Source organism: Artemia franciscana, chromosome 15, assembly GCF_032884065.1.
Source record: "Artemia franciscana chromosome 15, ASM3288406v1, whole genome shotgun sequence".
Taxonomy (NCBI): Eukaryota; Metazoa; Arthropoda; class Branchiopoda; order Anostraca; family Artemiidae; genus Artemia; species Artemia franciscana.
Genome location: NC_088877.1, coordinates 43,153,192 through 43,174,155, shown reverse-complemented (window position 1 = coordinate 43,174,155; position 20,964 = coordinate 43,153,192). Strand labels below are relative to the sequence as shown.

At 33.0% G+C, this 20,964-nt stretch overlaps 1 protein-coding gene across 2 annotated transcripts in view; it reads right to left on the bottom strand.

Annotated features, from left to right (window-relative positions):
* The window catches only part of LOC136036511 (uncharacterized), a 97,730-nt gene that overhangs the window by 1,949 nt on the left and 74,817 nt on the right, over positions 1-20,964 (bottom strand). Inside the window, exons 8-9 of one of the 2 annotated variants that reach the window (XM_065718803.1) lie at positions 9,846-10,151; positions 6,544-6,712 (exon numbers count right to left, since the gene is read on the bottom strand). In XM_065718803.1, the coding sequence (XP_065574875.1) occupies positions 6,544-6,712; positions 9,846-10,151 (475 nt within the window). The remainder of the gene's footprint in view (positions 1-6,543; positions 6,713-9,845; positions 10,152-20,964) is intronic. The other variant, XM_065718804.1, reaches the window with a different exon arrangement.

Genomic DNA, 20,964 nt, shown 5'->3' with positions numbered 1-20,964 from the left:
ACTCTTGGATTAATAATTGAGAAATGCTTGAGTCATAAAGATCTTTAGTCTTTGTTTCTGTGACTTTTATGCAAGTGTTTGATTCAGCTCAGCTGTGATAATTAAAAGTGTGTCATATGCCATTCTTATAAGAGAGCTACAAAACAGAAAAAAGTTTGTTGGATCTGGTCGTCTGAAGGATGAGGCTGATGAACATTGAAGAAACATTTCTAAGTAAATTTTATATGTTCTTCTAGGTTGTATTAATTAAATTCAAGTATTTCGAGTGGATTCAAAATTATTCGTTTTTATGGCCTATGTCTCATTTTTCCTCTACAAGAAAAGGAGACAAAAGTCAGGTCTGTAATTCTAGAGTTACAACAGAGTTACAAGATAATTCTGCTCTGTAATCTTGAATTCCAAGATGAACTGAAGAAATCTGGCCATTCTTTTTGCACTGTCAGATAGAGCTGCCACCAAGGATTGTTTTTATATATAATTTACCTTCGAACCCTGTTCGGTTGAACAGCAAAAGGGCTTCAGGACAGGTTCTATTTTATGGCGCATGTCTCCATCTTCCTTGGTCAAAAAAGGAGAAAAACGCAATGTCTCCATGTTATAACTCCACAAGATAATCCTAATCCTGTAATTCTGAAGTGTAACTAGATCTGAAAGAATCTGACAATTTTGTTGTTGAAGGAATCAGCACTAGCAGTAGAGCAGCCTCCGAAATTCATTTTGCATTAAGAAGGGGAGATCCTAGGGGCGCAAATTCCCCCTCCCCCTAATTCATATTTCATACGTTATTTACCTTTAACCTACATTCCATTGAAGTGCAAGAGACTTGATCCAGCCCTATTTTCTTGCACTAGCTTTCTTTATTCCCTTGGATCATTTCAAAATCAATTGCAATAACCTGCCAGAATGTGGCTGTTTTTGTTCATTCTATTGAAACCTCCGTATCAGAAGGTCTTTTTGGTTGGTTTTCAAATTCCTAAAAACCATTGCTTCCTCGAAATACTTTGAAACTCAACATCTACTAACTCTGCCTATTCCCAATCTTTTCTTTCTCTTTTTGTAATTTAGGATTCCAGATTATATAATTGTTTTGATTCAAATAATACAAAAGTACAAAATACGAAACTCAATCATTGGCAAAACTTATTGGGAGAACTTCCAATAATACGAAAGTAAAATATAATGAACAAATTAATCACACAATCTCTTTTGAACACTGAAATAAGCAATTTGTACATAAGCAATAATATTCAAATAATGAAAAAACAAGTTTATGCTTCGTCAAAATCCAAAACAAATTAAAGCATTATTGTGATTAGCACAAAATTCTATTTAGGTTCTTTTAATCGAATCTACAGGAAGAAATGAATTATTTTGAATATAATTTTATATGAAATGCTTATTTGGTTGTTCTCTGAATGTCATCACTTTGGCATCCTTAAAAAGACGTGGTTAGATCAGGTGACCCTTCAATCGCTGGCAAGATAAGCCAAGATTGCTTTTGCTGATCACTATCTTTGGCAAATCATTCGTACATTTTGATTTCTGTTTTAGGAAATCAAAACGTTGTAAAATTCTATTCAGCACAACTGAATCTTTTTTGCAATCCTTTTTAAGTTGACTTTTTATTATTATTAAATAAAAAACACGTTTTTTTTGACGGCAAGTAAGGAGTGACATTAAAACTTAAAACGAGAAGAAATTATTCGAAATATGAAAGTGGTTGTCCCCTCCTCAATGCCTCACTCTTTACACTAAAGTTTGACTCTGGCACAGTTCTACTTTTTAAAACAATAAAAAACTTTAGCGTAAAGAGTGAGGCGTTGAGGAAGGGACAACCCCTTTCATATACGGAATAATATCTGTTCGTTTTAAGTTTTAATGTCGCTCCTTACTTGCAGTTAAAAAAAAAAACTTGTCTTTTATTTAATTTCTGAACGTTTTTAATTTAATGCATGTTTTGATTTTGGCTCACCACACATGAATAATTAAAACAAAATTTGGCAGCCGGCCTCCACGTCGATTAAGAAATTTCACATGCAGATAATCATTTGGTTCCTTTATTTTTTAGACTAGAATGAAATAAATTGCGCCTGGATTCGAAGCGAGAAAACATGTGTTAAAAATAAATGAAAGCTTCCTGCTTATTCACCTTTTTTTTGAGAAGTTATTGTAAAAATCCTTTTAGAAATTTTCTTAAAAACTACAGGGACTGTAGTTTTTGTCGTTTTGAGAAAAACAAAAAATATAAGTGTCGCCCTTTTCCCGGGTGGAAAGTAAACAACTATTTCACTAAAATGTTGATCAATATTAAGTCTCAGTATTCTTGTCTTGTCTAGTCTTGATCCCTGGATGACAAAATATCTAAATTAAGGGTCGTATCAGCAAAAATAAATTATAAAAAAGGCCATAATAAATACAATAAGAACTAATCCTCCAAGTTTCGACAAGCACGGTCACAGTAACTCGAAAGGGGTTAGGTAACGTTAATTATCTTAATAACAGTGTCGTCAATTCATGAAAATTAGGAGAGGGATATTTTTCATTTTTTGCAATGGAAATATCAAAAAGGCATTTTTCAATGAAAATATTATATAATATAATATCCCCGTGGTTCTATCCCCGCCACTACAAGGTTGGGCGACAAGAATTTTAGCATCAAGGGTTACCATGCTTGAGCATCCTCCTCTTCCTCTCCCCTCCTGAATTTTATTTTATCAAAGGTTACCATGTTTGAGCATCGTCCTCCTCCTCTCCCCTCCTGAATTTTGTCTGAATCAAGGCTGGCCGACAACAACTAAACTCCCATTTTAGTACTACTAGCAACTCACTGCAGCATCAAACTGCGTGAGACTAGCAGAGCTATGAGCGAACCTCATCCATCCTGGTCTATTCAATGCTTCACTCTTTACAGTTACTTTCCGTTAGATTTTTCTTTATGACCTTTTCCTACCTCTTTTGGGGACGACCTGCTTTTCATTGGCCCAAGATGGATTGCCGGAAGCGGCAGAGCCATGTTCTGGCGAATTACCAGAACATGGCCTAGCCATCTTAGCCTTTATGTCATTATGTCCCTAGAGGGCGAGATCGAACCACATTTGTTATTTTTGCGCGACAAAATTTACCATCTTCAGTCAAAGCATACCTTTAGGGAACTTGATGGGTTGTCTTTGTTATCATTGTTTCAATTATCTTGGCGAAATTTTTTCCTTAATTATTTATTGTCTAAATTCTTTTTAGATAATATCTTTCAAAACCCGTTTTGATTTTCAGTTGTCTTAGTAATTTTCTGCTAAGCTTGTTATCTAATTTTGCCGGAGCTTCATTTATTTGGAAAGTTGGCCCTATAAGCCAACTACATTAATGATCTTGTTGATGGTCTTCATCCCCATGTTCACCCTGTTCTTTTTGCTGATGACAGTAAATTTTTCATTGCCGCAGTGGACCTGCCATCTGCCACTTCTATAGCTCAAGGTCTTCTTGATAAAGTAAAGGATTGGTGCTGGTCAAATGGTATGGCTCTTAACAGCTGAAAGAGTGCCATTGTCAACTTCAGAACCCCTTACCGTATGCGAGACGTACAGGAGCCAATCACCCTGACTTTTGGGAACGACATTATACCACAAGCTACTATGGTGAAATTTCTTGGTGTGTATCTTGACTGTTTTCTTTATTTTAAACCGCATATAACTCACACCCGTTCCTTAATGCTCCGCCAGTCTTCAATTTTGCACCGGATTAACTCATTTCTTCCTCCTGATATTATGGTTTCTCTTTATTATGCTTTTATTTATCCTTACCTTTCTTATTGCTGCTCTGTCTGGGGTAATACTAATAAATCTCTTCTCTACTCAATTCAAAGAGCCCAAAATAGGGCAATGAAGGCTACTTTTCTTCTCCCTCGGCCATACCCTTCCTCTGATCTTTATAATGATACTGGAATAGCTCCGCTGGATCATATTATAGGTAAAAGTACTCTTTATTTTGCGCATTCTGCTTTTCTAGGTACTCTCCTGCCACCCCTACAGCAGTTTTTCTCACGGACAGGCTCAGGTAGGTACTTTTCTTCTTTACGTAATTCTTCTCGACGATTTATTTTACAAAAACGATCTTCTACAGCAGCCCAGAGGTCTCCAGTATATCAGTCAATTCGATTATGGAACTCCATCCCTTCGGATGTCCCTCTTTTTTTTTTTTTTTTTGTATATATTTTATAATAGTGTTTTATTCTTGTTCTCTGTGGTCCATTACAAGCAAAGCTTCTTGGGCCTAGTAACCGCTTTACTTTTGTAATAGTTTTTTCTTTTAGTATCAATAAACTGATTGATTGATTGAAGCCCAAAATAGGTAAACAAAATTGCATTATTTTTGGTAATTTACTGTTATATTCGTTTAAGGAAGTTGTTTCTAGTTAGTCATTTAATACACTTTCTAGGGTATCATTTACAGATTTTTAGGGTATTCATTAAACAAATGTTGTGTTTTTCCCATTATAACAAAATATGATACAATTAAATAACACAGAATAACTATGATAAAATGTATAATATAATAAAATCTGATCGATATCTTTTTGACTTTAATAAAATTTCTCGGGGCGGTCTTGAATTATTTGTCTTTTTTTTACTATGTTTAATTTTTAGTAAATGACGACTTATACTTACTGACGACACGATTGCCTGTCCATGGATTATTCTTTGCGGTTGATTGTGTATGGCTATGCTGTTTGACCTATGTGATTGTATGGATAAGTAGGGTTAAAACCTCATTCAAGTGCTGATCTATATTAATCACTAATGTAGGAAAACAGTCTTCCTTTTCTCCTTCTGTCTTCCTTTTTTTTTCTTTTTTTATGCGTTTGTGCTGTTGCATTGGTGATTTTTCTTTTCATTATATTATTAATTTTTTAACCCTCTTATATACGTAATATTTTCTGTTCGTTTTAAGTTTTTATGCTGCGCCTTACTTCATGCTGTAAATACCTTTTTTGATTTTATTTTCTCATTGTTTTTTAAAATAATGCTAGAAAATTTTGCACCCCTTGATGGAAATTCTCTTCGCTCATGAAAAATTGCTCCTTAGAAAGATACTCCCACGTAACCCCCTCAACCAGCCCACCCCCACCTCAACGCAAAAGAGTCCCCCTGAAAATATATGTACACTTCCCAATAACCATTAGTATATGTAAACAATGGTCAAAGTTTGTAATGCTGAACAAAATGACTGTCTCAAAATTTTTATCCGGTGACTTCGGGAAAAAATGAGCGTGGGAGGGGACCTAAGTACCCTCCAAGTTATTTGGTCACTTTAAAAGGGCACTAGAGCTTTTATTGTCAGCTAGAATGAGCCCTCTCATGAAAAAAACATGAAGGAAAAAAAAACACGCACCCGTGATCTGTCTTCTGACAAAAAGTACGAAATTCCACATTTTTGTAGCTGAATCTGATGGTGTGATTTTCGTTAAGATTCTATGACTCTTAAGGGGTGTTTATCCCTATGTTTGAAATAGGGCAAATTCTCTAAGGCTCGTAGCTTTTGACTAAAATTTTAACCGGAAGTTGTAAGAAACTAAAGGAACTTGTCAAAACGATATGAACATAAGAAAAAACGGAAAAAATAATTAAGGGACAAAAGAATGTCAAAAGGTGCAAAACAGGATTACCACCTAGGGACAAAAAAACACTATATACAATCGATTTTCTGGTTGTTTTTTGTGATTTTTTCTTCAGTAAGATACTACTATGATTTTCTGGTTGTTTTAGTTATTTTTTTCCATCACCACTGATAGTGATGAATCACTAGGAATGGTAACCCTGCTTTAAGATTAGTAAAAATCAAGAAAAGAAAGCCTAAGAGAAGATTCAATAGAAATAAAGAAAGTCTAATCGTAACAAATAAAGCCACAAAAGCCTAAAAAGTAAAAAGGGGGCTGATATAAGTTCAAAGGAATCAAAGAAAATTAGAAGGAACTATGAAAACCATATAGGACTAAAGGTATTTGTGAAGGAACAAGTAAGTCCAAACGAAGTAAAGAAAAATAAAAAAGGGCTAAGCGAACAGGAAGTGGCTAAAAGAGGAATCTTTCGGGTGAAAGATTTTGGTTTCTGGTAATTCTTAGATTTTAGAAGTTGTCCTAGTTTAGAAACACCCCAAAAGAGGGCGTTTGGATAACTACAAAAGTAAAAATCAAATGAGGATTATAGAGTCAAAGATTTATATTTCAAATGCATTGATTAACGAACAAGGATGTACATATGGGAGTTACGAGGAGAGCCTTTGGGACCTATCATAATCCTTCGTACTGAGTTTCCCCGTATTTCGGTTGAAACTTCTTATTCAAATCAACAGCTAAAGTCTATTTTTAAATTCTTATCCCTCCCCCTTCTGGAAAAATCAAATAAATTTGCCTGGGAGAGGAATTTTAGTTTTTTTTTATTTCGCTGCAAGTACTTTTTGAGGCTTGAAAATGTATAGTCTTACTAACTGAATATTTTAGTAGCAAAATCTATGTATTTTTTTTTATAAGATAGAAGAAAGAGTTCTTACCAGGGTATTGGCTGTCCTTCAGAATATCCACATTTACTTGATGGTGAACAGCAATAATCCCAAGCACCACGGTCATCAATGTCACAAAACCAGTATCCCATGTTCTTATTTTCTTGACATCTTGAAATGCAGTCCACCCCACTGGCAGACACATCATTGACGTCACTTCCTAAGAGTCAACAAAAAAGAAAAAGTTAATAATGAAAGTGTCACTTTTAAATATTTTAAAGATTATCATTGGTAGACCAACACCCCCTCCCCCCAAAAAAAATACAAGTCTTACAGACCTTAATTTTCAGAGAAGGGATAAATAAGTCTTTTTGACTTCTTTTCAAGTATTTAACATAGAAATTTAAGGCTTCCCACTAAATTGGCGTCTCCACTGTCCGGGCCAGGGCCCATTGAGATCATATCATGGGATTTTTTCTTTTTTGCTAAGATTTGCCTTTTTGTCTCAGTTCTTTAATAATTACCCTTGAAACACAGGACATTCAGGACATTGAGCAACGAGTGAGGGTTGAGGTAGGGACAGCCCCCCTCGTATACGGAATAATTTCTGTTTGTTTGTAGTTCTAATGTTGATCTTTACTTTCTGTAGAAAAACATTTTTTATTTATCTATATATATAAAAATAAGTTGTCTGTGTGTGGATCTGTGGATGGATCAGGTGACGTCACCTGAAAAAACTGGATCAGGTGACGTCAAAACTGAAAAAACTAAAAAAAGGCAAAAACTACAAAAAAAACTAAAAACTAATAAAAAAAATAAAAAAGCTAAAAAACTAAAAAAACTAATAAAAGGCAAAAACTACAAAAAAAACTAAAAACTAATAAAAAAGCTAAAAAACTAAAAAACTAAAAAAAGGCAAAAACTACAAAAAAAACTAAAAACTAATAAAAAAAATAAAAAAGCTAAAAAACTAAAAAAACTAAAAAAACTAAAAAAAGGTAAAAAACTAAAAAAAACTAAAAACTAAAAAAAACTAAAAAAAGGAAAAAACTGAAAAATAAGCTAAAATAAAGGTAAAAACCAATAAAAAACTAAAAAAAAACTGAAAAAACTAAAAAAAGGCAAAAACTACAAAAAAAACTAAAAACTAATAAAAAAAAGTAAAAAAGCTAAAAAACTAAAAAAAACTAAAAAAACTAAAAAAAGGTAAAAAACTAAAAAAAAATTAAAATAAAAAAAACTAAAAAAAAGGAAAAAACTGAAAAATAAGCTAAAATAAAGGTAAAAACCAATAAAAAACTAAAAAGAAAAAAAGCAAAAAACTAAAAAAAATTTTCATCTAAAAAACTAAAAAAAACTAAAAAAGGTAAAAACTAAAAGAACTAAAAAAGAAAAAAATAAATGACGACACTCAAAGAGAAAGCGACCAGGACAAAAGGAATGTTCGATTAGCAATCAACAAAGCACCGGGACACAGGGAGTATAAATGACGACCAGGACATAAGTACAACTACAAAAAAAACTAAAAACTAATAAAAAAAATAAAAAAGCTAAAAAACTAAAAAAAACTAAAAAAACTAAAAAAAGGTAAAAACCAATAAAAAACTAAAAAGAAAAAAAGCAAAAAACTAAAAAAAATTTTCATCTAAAAAACTAAAAAAAACTAAAAAAGGTAAAAACTAAAAGAACTAAAAAAGAAAAAAATAAATGACGACACTCAAAGAGAAAGCGACCAGGACAAAAGGAATGTTCGATTAGCAATCAACAAAGCACCGGGACACAGGGAGTATAAATGACGACCAGGACATAAGTAAAAAAAAAAACTAACAAAACTAAAAAGAAGGTAAAAACTACAAAAAAACTAAAAAGAAAAAAAAACTAAAAACTAATAAAAAAACTAAAAAATCTAAAAATCTAAATAAACTAAAAAAGAAAAAAAAAGGAAAAAAATAAAGGAGAAAAACAAAACTTAAAAAAAGGCAAAAACTACAAAAAAAACTAAAAACTAATAAAAAAAGTAAAAAAGCTAAAAAACTAAAAAAACTAAAAAAACTAAAAAAAGTAAAAAACTAAAAAAAATAAAAAATAAAAAAAAACTAAAAAAAAGGACAAAACTGAAAAATAAGCTAAAATAAAGGTAAAAACCAATAAAAAACTAAAAAGAAAAAAAGGAAAAAACTAAAAAAAATTTTCATATAAAAAACTAAAAAAAACTAAAAAAGGTAAAAACTAAAAGAACTAAAAAAGAAAAAAATAAATGACGACACTCAAAGAGAAAGCGACCAGGACAAAAGGAATGTTCGATTAGCAATCAACAAAGCACCGGGACACAGGGAGTATAAATGACGACCAGGACATAAGTAAAAAAAAAACTAACAAAACTAAAAAGAAGGTAAAAACTACAAAAAAACTAAAAAGAAAAAAAAACTAAAAACTAATAAAAAATGACGACCGGGACACCGGGACAGGGTATGGTCGATTAGCAATCACCATCAACAAAGCTCAAGGGCAATCATTAGAATCATGAGGTATAGATCTGAATACAGATTGTTTTCCCATGGACCATTATATGTTGCATGTTCAAGAGTCGGTAAACCTGACAATCTATTTATATGCAAAGACAATGGGACAGCAAAGAATGTTGTATATTCGCAAGTCTTACGTAGTTAAAACCATATATATATATATATATATATATATATATATATATATATATATATATATATATATATATATATATATATATATATATATATATATATATATATATATATATATATATATATATATATATATATATATATATATATATATATATATATATATATATATATATATATATCTATCTATATTCACAGGTGGGACATAGGGACACAACTACAATGGCGCGTAACTATTATGGCGCGTAACGACTTACGCGCGCGGGGGGGCTTGGGGGGGGGCGCGAAGCGCCCCCACCAACTAGGTGTTGGGGTGGCGCGAAGCGCCACCCCAACAGCTAGTTATTTAATAAAATAAAAGACACGTGTGACAACGTATAAAAAAAGCACATTAAAAATTTGAAACCATTTTTGCACATTTCAAGCAGGTATCAGTTTTTAAATTTTTGATTTTGAAATTTAGAAGCTGTATCCAGTCTCTATACTAAGGTCGTGCTCTGATTTCTTTTAATTAGTTTTTATATACCTCTCCTAAGACCTAATTAATATAAGCCTAAAAAGGGTATTTCGACGATTATTATATGCTTTGTAAATGAAAGCCTAAAAAGCTGCCATTAGACAGTCAATTTCTTAAATCTGTCTTAAAATACTTTGGAAATCCTTCGTTAGTGAACCAAAGAAAGACTAGCTCACCTGGCAAACTATACCCATAGCCACCAGCTTCTCCACATTCTTTTCCTATTCGAGCATATACATAATATCCATTATCGTAAAGTAGTTCACGGGATCTATCAAGGTCATCTGCTTCCCAAGGACTAAGTTCACAATTTCCACGCTGCTGCTTGGATTGGTAAGAATCTGTATAAGCGACGGAGTTACAATTGAAACTACGCTTTTTCAAGCATTCTTTTTGGCAACTAGCCAGACTCGAAGCGTAAGTCATTTCTTTTACGGCTGGAAGGTAAATGCGGCTTCTTGATTTGTATAACGAAAAACAGCCTGCAAATTCAAAATTCCCTGTCAGAAATTATCGAGATTAAACAGTTCTACCGAATGCCATCCCTCCGTGGCTCTGTAGGATATCAGTTGTACACAGGCACGTACGCAGGATTTTTTTTTTCGTGGGGGACCAAAACCTTCGACACAGCAGATATAAAGTAGCAATTTTTTTATTTAGTAATGCAAAAAGCACGTTTATAGGGAAATACAGATTAACTTTAATCTTTAGTATTATAGCGAATGGGGGGGGGGGAAGATGACTGAAGCCTCAAAAGTACGTTTTAGGCTCAGGTTATGTTCATAGCGATTTAGAACCAGTGATTAATCTATTATATTCCACTGAAAGGGAAATTTTAGGGTTAACAGTGCAATATGGGTGCTGCGGCGGGTAGTTCTTCTATTGCAAAAACGTAGATTTTAATGAAAAATGATAGTTTCCAAAATTGATCCATTAAAAGCTGTACTTTTTCCTAAAAAGGGGGGATAAACGCCCTAATATCAAGGATAATTCTATTTTGCTATGGAAAGCAAACTCTCTTTACAAAAAAAAACAATACAATTGCGAATTACTTCAAAGAGTGTACCTAGATTCTTAATAAATGTCCTACTTTTGCCAGAAATCCCAAGAAACCATGGGGAAATTAAACATTTCACAAAATTTCGGGGGAGGGCCGGACCCGAAGGCCTCCCCTGCGTACGTGCCAGATTGTATATGGTCACTATTTTATGCTTCCCACCGTCAATTATGGCCCGGCTACTTTCCTACACACTAACTTAATTAGTATCCGATACTTTTGTTTTTGACTTTTAGTTCCTATGATTTCGTATCCTCTAGCTTATCTGGTAAATAATTTCCTAAAAATTAACCATTTGTCAACATTTGACCGAAAATTGAAGGTCTTGTTGTCTTTTAGAATTAACATTTTGTTAACTTTTGAATTTTTATAAAGGAGACGTGAGGTCAAATTCAACAAAATAGTTTGGCTAGTTTATTTGTACGCTTGAACATGGGAACACGAAGTGAAATATGGTACTGCCCTATAATTTGGAGAATTTAAAAGAAAATAAAATCAAAAGCGAAATCGTAGAAAATCAAGATTTTCCGGTATGAAAATACCCAAAATTACCTTACAGAATTTTTTTTTTATTTTGACATTCTTGGCACTTTAATTGAGGTATTTAACAAAAGGCTTCTCTTTTACATAGCTGAAAATTACCCCCCGCCCACCTCCAATAGAGAAATTAAGAGTCAAATAAAAAAATTATACTTCAGTATATAAGGAAAAAATTTTTATTTCGAATTTCATTTAAAAAAGTATGTATTTTTGAACTTTACTTTCCAAAAAGACGAAGGACATTCTGGTGAACCTTTCAGAGAATGTTGAGGGGAGTTCCAAGCTAAATCAAAACATATTAAGTGTTCCACTCTTGCTACCACTATCACCACTACTACTACTTCTGCCACACTACAAATACAGAAGAGAGAATGATGAGGACTTATTTCCCAAGACAGTGAACGAACAAAACCTATTTGAATTTTTCGGCCCTATATCTAAAGGGCGTCTTCAGCAAAGAAAATAATAAACGATAACGCACTTACAATAAAAGTTCTCGGTTCAGAATCCATTTTTTAAAATAGCCTAGGCATCATTACCTCTTAACGAAAAGTTCAGCGAAGACTGTGCGACAAAAGCTAACATTTTAAAAGCTAAAAAGATTCATTCATTGAACTAACTGCTTTTATTAAAAATTGGAATTTTTTTTGCGATATTAGTCTTCTCTGCAGCTAATGTTGTGGTTCGTTTGGGATTGGGCTTGTATTTATTGGTTCCTATTTTTGTTTTATTTGAATTAGATTATTTTCTATACTTAATTTTGTGTACATAGGGTTGAGTGTGTTTTGACCCAAGTCTCTATTTAGGGGCGTATTATTATTTAAGTTTCGTTTGATTTTGATTGCCTCGTGGAAAGTTTGTTTGATTCCCAGATTATTGCTAATTAGAATTGTTTCGTCAAATAGAACATAATAGTTTGAATTTTCAAAAATATGATCGCTTAAATCTGAATGAAAATATATAGAGCTACTTTTAGATTTTAATGCTTTTTCAATACTTTCTTTGTGTTCCTCTAATCTTGTTCCTAAATTTTGGTGGGTTCGACCAATGTAATAATTTCTACAACTACATGGTATTTGATACACTCGTCTCAGACGAGTAACAAGGGTTTTATCCTTACCAGAATTAAGAAGATTCCTTATACTTAAATTACTTGTGAATACAACACATAAAATTTTTTTTTCACAGTTTGTTGAAAAAATAGTTACGTGTTGTATTCACAAGTAATTTAAGTATAATGAATCTTCTCAATTCAGGTAAGGAGAAAACCCCAGTTACTCGTCCACGAGGGGGGTATCAAATACCATGTAGTTGTGGAAATTATTGTGGAATGTTGTCTATACTGACGGCTAACACGCCGTCTGTATGCAGGCTACAAAACAGCGATATAGAGCAAAATACAACAAAACAGCAATACAAAAAAACCAATAACTTAGGTGCAGTATAGTCTCAAAATTTGAAACTAATAGGGCTTGTTGTGAGGGATGATGAGCTAACCAAAAGAAAATATTTGTATCCTAATGATACTGCTTCTACTTATACTGCTACTATCATTACTGCTTCTGTTAATACAACTGCCACTAATGCATAGGCTACTACTATTAATTCTACTGCTCCTACTACTGCTAGTCCTACTAAAACTAAGGGTATTAAGGTGGAAAATTTGGAAATTACTGAAACTGTATGAAATTAGATTGAAATACATTATGCCTGCACGGGTTGTCAAGTGGATATATCAGTAATGCTTCAGGATCGGTTGACGAAATTAAGTTAGGACTTTCATCGTGTTTGGTAGCCAAATGTGAAACTAAATGTGCTATGCGCATACTGTTAATGATGCTACTACAGCTATTGTCAAAAAGCCTATTGCCACATTGCCACTAAAAATTTTAAGGTGAAGATTTTAAGGAATATTTAGGTAGATATAGAACTAAATCTACACAGACTATGACCATGGAGATTTTCAAAAAGATGACAAGGCAATATCTCAAGAACAAATTATATCGTTAAGTTAGACCTTTAAGGGTAAGTTATGGTGGATTTATGTGTATACAATTAATGCTACCAGTAGATTTACTTTAGCCAATGACATTAGGGGTACAAGGATGAATCTGTTAGAGTATGTTTAGGGGGAGTTTCAATTAAACCAAAAAAATATATACATGTAGGTTTTCAAAAGGGTATATAAGCAATATCATAGGCAGCGACGCTCTATAATAGCTAGAATTGTTATTGAAACTTTTAAAGAGCTAATTCAATTAAAAATCAAAAGTTCTAGTGCCCTTTTTAAGAAGCAAAAGATATTGGAGGTTATTCAGCCGTCCTCTCAAGCCTATTCATTTTCCAAACAGAACTAGTCAAATTTTGAGACAACCATTTTAGATATAAAATATAATTGTTTTTCTAAATGAAAAGTTTTTGTAAATAAAAAACATACAGAAATAGATTGAGTGTTTTCCAAGGTTGAAAGGCAAAGGAGGGAATCTATACAAGCCTTTAAAAATTTTACTGATTTCCACTGCTAAACCTTTTCCACTGGCGCCTCGTATCTAGCTCATGGGAAAAAATATCAGCGCAATGCTGTTGTAACCTGTGACTTTTCCAACTGCCAGTTTCTTTCAGGTTGTTTAATGGAAGAGTTTAAAAAAAAAAATTAAATGAAAAAACCAGTTTTTTAAACTGCAAGTAAGGAGTGACATTAAAACCTACAACGAACAGAAATTATTCTGTGTATGAGATGGCTTTCCCCTCCTCAACGCCTCGCTCTTTACGCTAAAGTTTGACTCTTTGTCACAACTCCACTTTTTAAAACTGTAAAAAACTTTTGCTTAAAGAGCGAGGCGTTGAGGAGGGGACAACCCTTTCATATGCGGAACAATTTTTGTTCGTTTTGAGTTTTAAATTCGCTCTTTACTTGCAGTTAAAAAGACTTGTTTTTTATTTAATTTCTGAACGTTTTTGAATTAATACATGTTTTAATTTCGGCTCGCCGCAGATGAATAATTAAAACACAATTTGCACGTTCATATTTTTGCTAAATAGCTTTCTCATACTTTTGATCCGACGATTTTGACAAAACAAAAGGGTGGGGGAAGAGACCTAGTTGTCCTTCAAATTTTTGGTACTTAAAAATGTAAATAGAATTTATATTTCTTTTTACGAATATTTTGGGTAGTAATAAGTATAGATAACTAACGACTTAACTTCCGTAATGAGCTTCTATATTTGTGTATTTTTATCACATATATGAGGGGGTTCGCCTCCTCGTCAATATCTTGATTTTTATGCTAGAGCTTGAATTTTGTCCCAGTTCTTTAAGAATGACCCCAAAATCACAAAGGCCGTAGAATAAACAGTTGAAATTACTAAAGATACTTTAGCGTAAAGAGCAAGGTATTGCGGAATAGACGAACCCCCTTATATACGTAATATTTTCTGTTCGTTTTAAGTTTTAATGCTGCTCATTACTTCCTGTTGAAAACAATAAATATTTTCTAATGTTTTTTTTTTTTTAAATAATGTTAGAAAATCCCCTTCATGGAAACTCTCTTCCCTCATGATAAATTCCACCATGGAAAGTTACTCCCACATAATACCCCTGATGCATCCCCACCCCAACGCGAATAAGTTCCCCTGAAAACGTCTGTACACTTAATAATAACCATTACTGTATGTAAACAATGATCAAAGTTTGTAACTTGCAGCCCCTCCCCCGGGGAATGTGAGTGATGAAAGTCGTCCCCAAAGAAATAGTTATTATGTTTCCGACTAAGCCGAACAGATTGACTATCTCAAAGTTTCGATCCGGTGACTTCGAGGGAAAAATGTACATGGGAGGGGGCCTAGGTCCCTCCAATTTTTTGTCACTTAAAAAGGGTACTAGAAGTTTTAACTTCCATCAGGATAAGCCCTCTTGCGTCATTCCAGGATCACTGGGTCGATACGATCACCCCTGGGGAAAAAAAAAACACGCATCCGTGATGTGTCTTCTGGCAAAGATAACAAAATTCCACATTTTTGTAGATAGGAGCTTGAAAATTCTACAGTACGGTTCTCTGATACGCTGAATCTGATGGTGTGCTTTTTGTTAAGATTTTATTACTTTTAGAGGGTTTCCTCCCATTTTTCCTATTTTTTTGTTCCTCCTATTTTTTAAAATTAGGCAAATTTTCTCAAACTCTTAACTTTTAATAGGTAAGACTAAACTTGATGAAACATGTATATTTAAAATCAGCATTAAAATGCAATTCTTTCAATGTAACCATTGGTATAAAAATTCTTTATTTTAGAGTTTCGGTTACTATTGAGCTGGGTCGCTCCTTACCACCGTTCGTTATCACGAACTGTTTGGTATTGCAGGGAAAGCGCTAAGAATTTCAATAATTAAATTGTTCATTGTCTTTGAAACAAAAAACAAAGATGTAATTATTCCAAGGTGATATGAGAAAAGTACTCGCCCGACATTTTCGCCATATAAGAGATAGATTCAAGAAACTTTTCCCCATAAGACAAGTTTTTCAAAGAAAAGTAAGAATCTCCGGTATATTAAAAATTGGCACAAATAAAGTCAGATAATTTTTCAAGCACAAAACTACCACAAATCACCATCACTAAATAAATGAAACCCAAAAAAACATAAACAACAATAAATATTCGAATCAAACTCAAAACAACAAAAAATTAACGTGAGAAGGGCTGAGAACCCCCATACCCTTTTAACAACAGAACATAATCTTCACTCTACTGAAAATAAAATAAATTTTAAGCGTGTTTTTTTACTTTTTTACTTTAATATACACGAAATTATTAAAACTTTAGCAAATAAGTATCAGTATCATACACTTCGTGGTAACGAACTGTAAGTAAGGACCAACCCGGCTCAATAGTAACCAAAACTGTAAGAAACAAAATCTTGAAACGAATAGACACATCAAAAGAAATGGATTTTTTTGATGATTTTAAATGTGTAAGTTTAATTAAATTTAGTCTCACCCATCAAAGGTTTCAATCCTAATAAAATTTGTCTTATTTTGAAAAGAGGAAGAAACACTTCCTAAAAGTCCTAAAATCTTACTGAAAATAACATCATCAGATTCAGTGTATCAGAGAGACTTATTACAAAGGTTACAATCAGCTATATGCAAAAATGTAGAATTTTTTCCTTTTTGCCAGAAGAAAGATCACGAATGCCTGCTTATTTGTTTTTTCCCAGGGGTAATCACACCAACCCAGTGAACCTAGAACATTGGAGGAGGGCTTGTTATACCGTAAATTAAAAGTTCTAATGCCTTTTAAAGTGGCAAAACAAAATTAAAGGGCCACTGAGCCATCTCCTACGCCACTTTTCTTCCCAAAATCAACCGATCAAAATTCTGAGATTGCTATTTTCTTCAGCATAGTTGAAGGGCCTAGTAACCATGTCTTTGGATATATCATTACCCCCACAACCCATGAGGGAAGGTTTTCAAGTCGAATAATTTGCCCACTATTACGCATAGTATGTGGTATTTGGAAGTATGCATATATTTCTTTTGGCGTGGAAAGGGGAAAGGGGGAGGAGTTTTCTGCTTGAGAATTTTGCACGGGAATAATTTCTAACGGAGAGGGAGGTTCCCAGGGAGAGAAATTCTCAGGAAAAATCGTATACTGGGGGAAATTGCCAGAATTCTTATACGAACTTTCTTTATATGCCTTGCTTTCTCCTTTCTGACTCAATTTTACGCGTGGAGGTGTTAAGAGTAATTGTCCGAGATAAATTTTCACTAGGACTGAATTGTCCAGAAGATATTTACATGAGGATGGTGATTTTTCCTTGGAGGTAGATCCAGATTTCCTGGCACTATTTAAAAAAAGATAAGAAATTAAATAAAAAAAAGGGTTTTTCAACTGAAAGTGAAGAGTAACATTAAAACTTAAAACGAAAAAAAATTATTATGTATATAAGGGGATTGCCCCCTTCTCAACTCCTCGCTCTTTACGCTAAAGTATAGTTTTTGTTCCATTTTTTTTAAACGGCCCCTGAAACACAAGGTTGTTTAATTAGAACAATAAGTAAACTTTTTAAAAATGCCGAAAACTTTAGCGTCAAATATTACAATTAATTAATGCCTTATTTATGGAATAATGGTCTTTGCTCTCGCGATGTACCAGCAAATTTAGAAAGCCAGGTACGATTTATATTAGAGAGTCAGGAAATTCAGCATTGGCAAGGGCTGGTTCTTGATTCTACAACCCTACAACATTATAATCAGGCAAAACCTAGTTTTGGGGAGGAAGTTTATTTTAAACTTAATTTACCGTCTATGGTTCTACGTCGTTGGATTCAGCTTAGGGCAAATTGTCTTCCAATCCAGAACAGGCAAAAAACGTTCGACAAAAATAAAATGATAGTTGGTCCTGATAGGCGGTATCTTTGTCCTCTTTGTAAAGATGATGATGAAGACTTGGATCATTTTCTCCGGAAATGCCCGGTGCTCTTGGATTTACGGGAAATTTATTTGCATGGGATTAATTTGATGCTTCCGGGTATTCTACAAAATAGTAACCCATTGTAGTTAGATTAGGTACTTTTTGCGTTGAATTCTGTTTTTTTTTTGTTTTTTTTTGTGCGTGTTCGTACTGTTGTTAATTTCCTTGCTTGTCTGTTATTTATTTATATTTTGTGTGTATATGGCCCACGGGTTTTTGAAATACACTTATCTATCTATCTATCTATTACAATTAATTTGGTTAGTAAACAAAAGTACAATAATAAAGCTATGTAGATTTCTACACTTTTCTCATTGACGACGTCGTTACCTTTCCTTTATGCTGCATATCTCATGTCGTTTCACGTGAATTAAGGTAAAGCTAAACAGCTACTTCTTTCTTCAGAGATCCCTTTCCCTGATGTAAGAAAAAGCTTGATAGCTAATAGGGACAGTGGGAGGATTCTCAATAAGGCACAACTGAAACTTTAGCCTTAATGACTACTAATTAGTTAATTATTGGTAATTAATGTTGATTAATTAAATATATTTTTCATATATATATATATATATATATATATATATATATATATATATATATATATATATATATATATATACTAGCTGTTGGGGTGGCGCTTCGCGCCCCCCCCCCAAGCCCCCCCGCGCGCGTAAGTCGTTACGCGCCATATTAGTTACGCGCGATTGTAGTTGTGTCCCTATGTCCCACCTGTGAATATAGATATATATATATATATATATATATATATATATATATATATATATATATATATATATATATATGTTTTTAACTACGTAAAACTTGCGAATATACAACATTCTTTGCTGTCCCATTGTCTGTGCGTATAAATAGACTGTCAGGTTTACCGACTCTTGAACATGCAACATATAATGGTCAATGGGAAAACAATCCGTATTCAGATCTATACCTCATGATTCTAATGATTGCCCTTGAGCTTTGTTGATGGTGATTGCTAATTGACCATTCCCTGAGTCGCCATCGTCATTTATATATCCCCCTGTGCACCCTGGCGTCCCCTTTGTAGTTATGTCCCTGTGTCCCGGTCGTCATTTATATTCCCTGTGTCCCGGTCGTCATTTGTGTCCCGGTGTCCCAGTCTCTGATTTCTCTTTGAGTGTCCCGGGCGTCATTTATATTCCTTGTGTCCTGGTGTCCCGGTCGTCATTTATATCCCCCTGTGCCCCCTGGCGTCCCCGTTGTAGTTGTGTCATTTATATTCCCTGTGTCCCGGTCGTCATCCCGGTATACATTCGTTTTTGAATTGGTATATGATGAAATAAATTTTTAATTTTTTCCCTTTTTTTCCTTTTAGTTTTTTTTATTGGTTTTGACCTTTTTTTAGGTTTTTTAGTTTTTTTTCTTTTTTCTTTTTAGTTTTTTTTGAAGTTTTTATCTTTTTAGTTTTTTTATTTTTATTTATATTTTTTTAGTTTTCTTTTTCTCCTTTATTTTTCAGTTTTTTTCCTTTTTTTAGTTTTTTTTCTTTTTAGTTCTTATAGTTTTTACCTTTTTTAGTTTTTTTTTAGTTTTTTAGATGAAAATTTTTTTAGTTTTATTCCTTTTTTTCTTTTCAGTTTTTTATTGGTTTTTACCTTTTTTTTAGCTTTTTAGTTTTTTTTCGTTTTTTCTTTTTACTTTTTTTTTTAGTTTTTATCTTTTTTATTTTTTTTTATTTTTATTCTTAATTTTTTTTTTATTAGTTTTTAGTTTTTTTGTAGTTTTTGCCTTTTTTAGTTTTTTTCAGTTTTTTTTTAGTTTTTAGATTTTTACCTTTTTTAGCCTAACCAGGATTTGAACCTGGGACCTTCATTCTCCGTTCTGACACCCTCTCTCACCGAGTGACTACTCCAGCATGTTCATTTTGGTGTTTTAAATGGTATATTTAACCAAATTAATGTGTTTTACAATATACTAAGCATCGTCATAACAAAAATGACGACAACTAATTTCATGACGTCAGTCAACACAGAAATTAAGTTCTGAAATTAAGTCATGAAATTAGTTGCCGTCATTTTTGCTTTGACAGTGACGTCATTCAAGTTATATAAGACATATGTTCAGGTAGAAATCTATTAATGTTTAAGTTTACAATGACTGATGAAGATGCTCAAAGAGTCTATGCCAAAAAACTTGCTGCTGATAGAGAAAGTCAGAAAAGAAAGCGTGCCGAGGAACTATCAGCACCAAGTTTTTTGGCATAGACTCTTTGAGCATCTTCATCAGTCATTGTAAACTTAAACATTAATAGATTTCTACGTGAACATATGTCTTATATAACTTGAATGACGTCACCGTCAAAGCAAAAATGACGGCAACTAATTTCATGACGTCAGCCGACACAGAAACATGACGTCACCTGATCCACAGATCCACAGACAGACAACTTATTTTTATATATATAGATATATATATATATATATATATATATATATATATATATATATATATATATATATATATATATATATATATATATACATATATTTAAATACAGTTTATATATTAAATATATAAAATATAGTTATATATTATATGTTAAATATATTAAATACTAGCGGTTTGGGTGGAGCTTCGCGCCACCTCAACAACTAGTTGGTGGGGGCGCTTCGCGCACCCCAAGCCCCCCCCCCCCCCGCGCGCGTAAGTCGTTACGCGCCATATTAGTTACGCGCCATTGTAGTTGTGTCCCTATGTCCCGCCTGTGAATATATATATATATATATATATATATATATATATATATATATATATATATATATATATATATATATATATATATATATATATATATCATGAAAAGAGAAATCACCAATGCTACAGCACAAACACAAAAAAAAAAAAAAAAAAAAAAAAAAAAAAAAAAAAAAAAGAGACAGAAGGAGAAAAGGAAGACTGTTTTCCTAAATTAGTGATTAATATAGACCAGCACTTGAATGAGGCCTTAACCCTACTCATCCATACAATCAGATAGGTCAAACAGCATAGCCACACACAATCAACCATAAAGAATAATCCATGGACAGGCAGTCATGTCGTCAATAAGTATAAGTCGTCATTTACCGAACAATAGAAAAAATAATATAGACAAATAATTCAGAGGCAATACCCAACATAAGGGCTCATCAGGAGAATACACTGGCCTTTATAGGGTTTCGCCACTCTAAATTCTCTACCCAGCACAGTGTTGT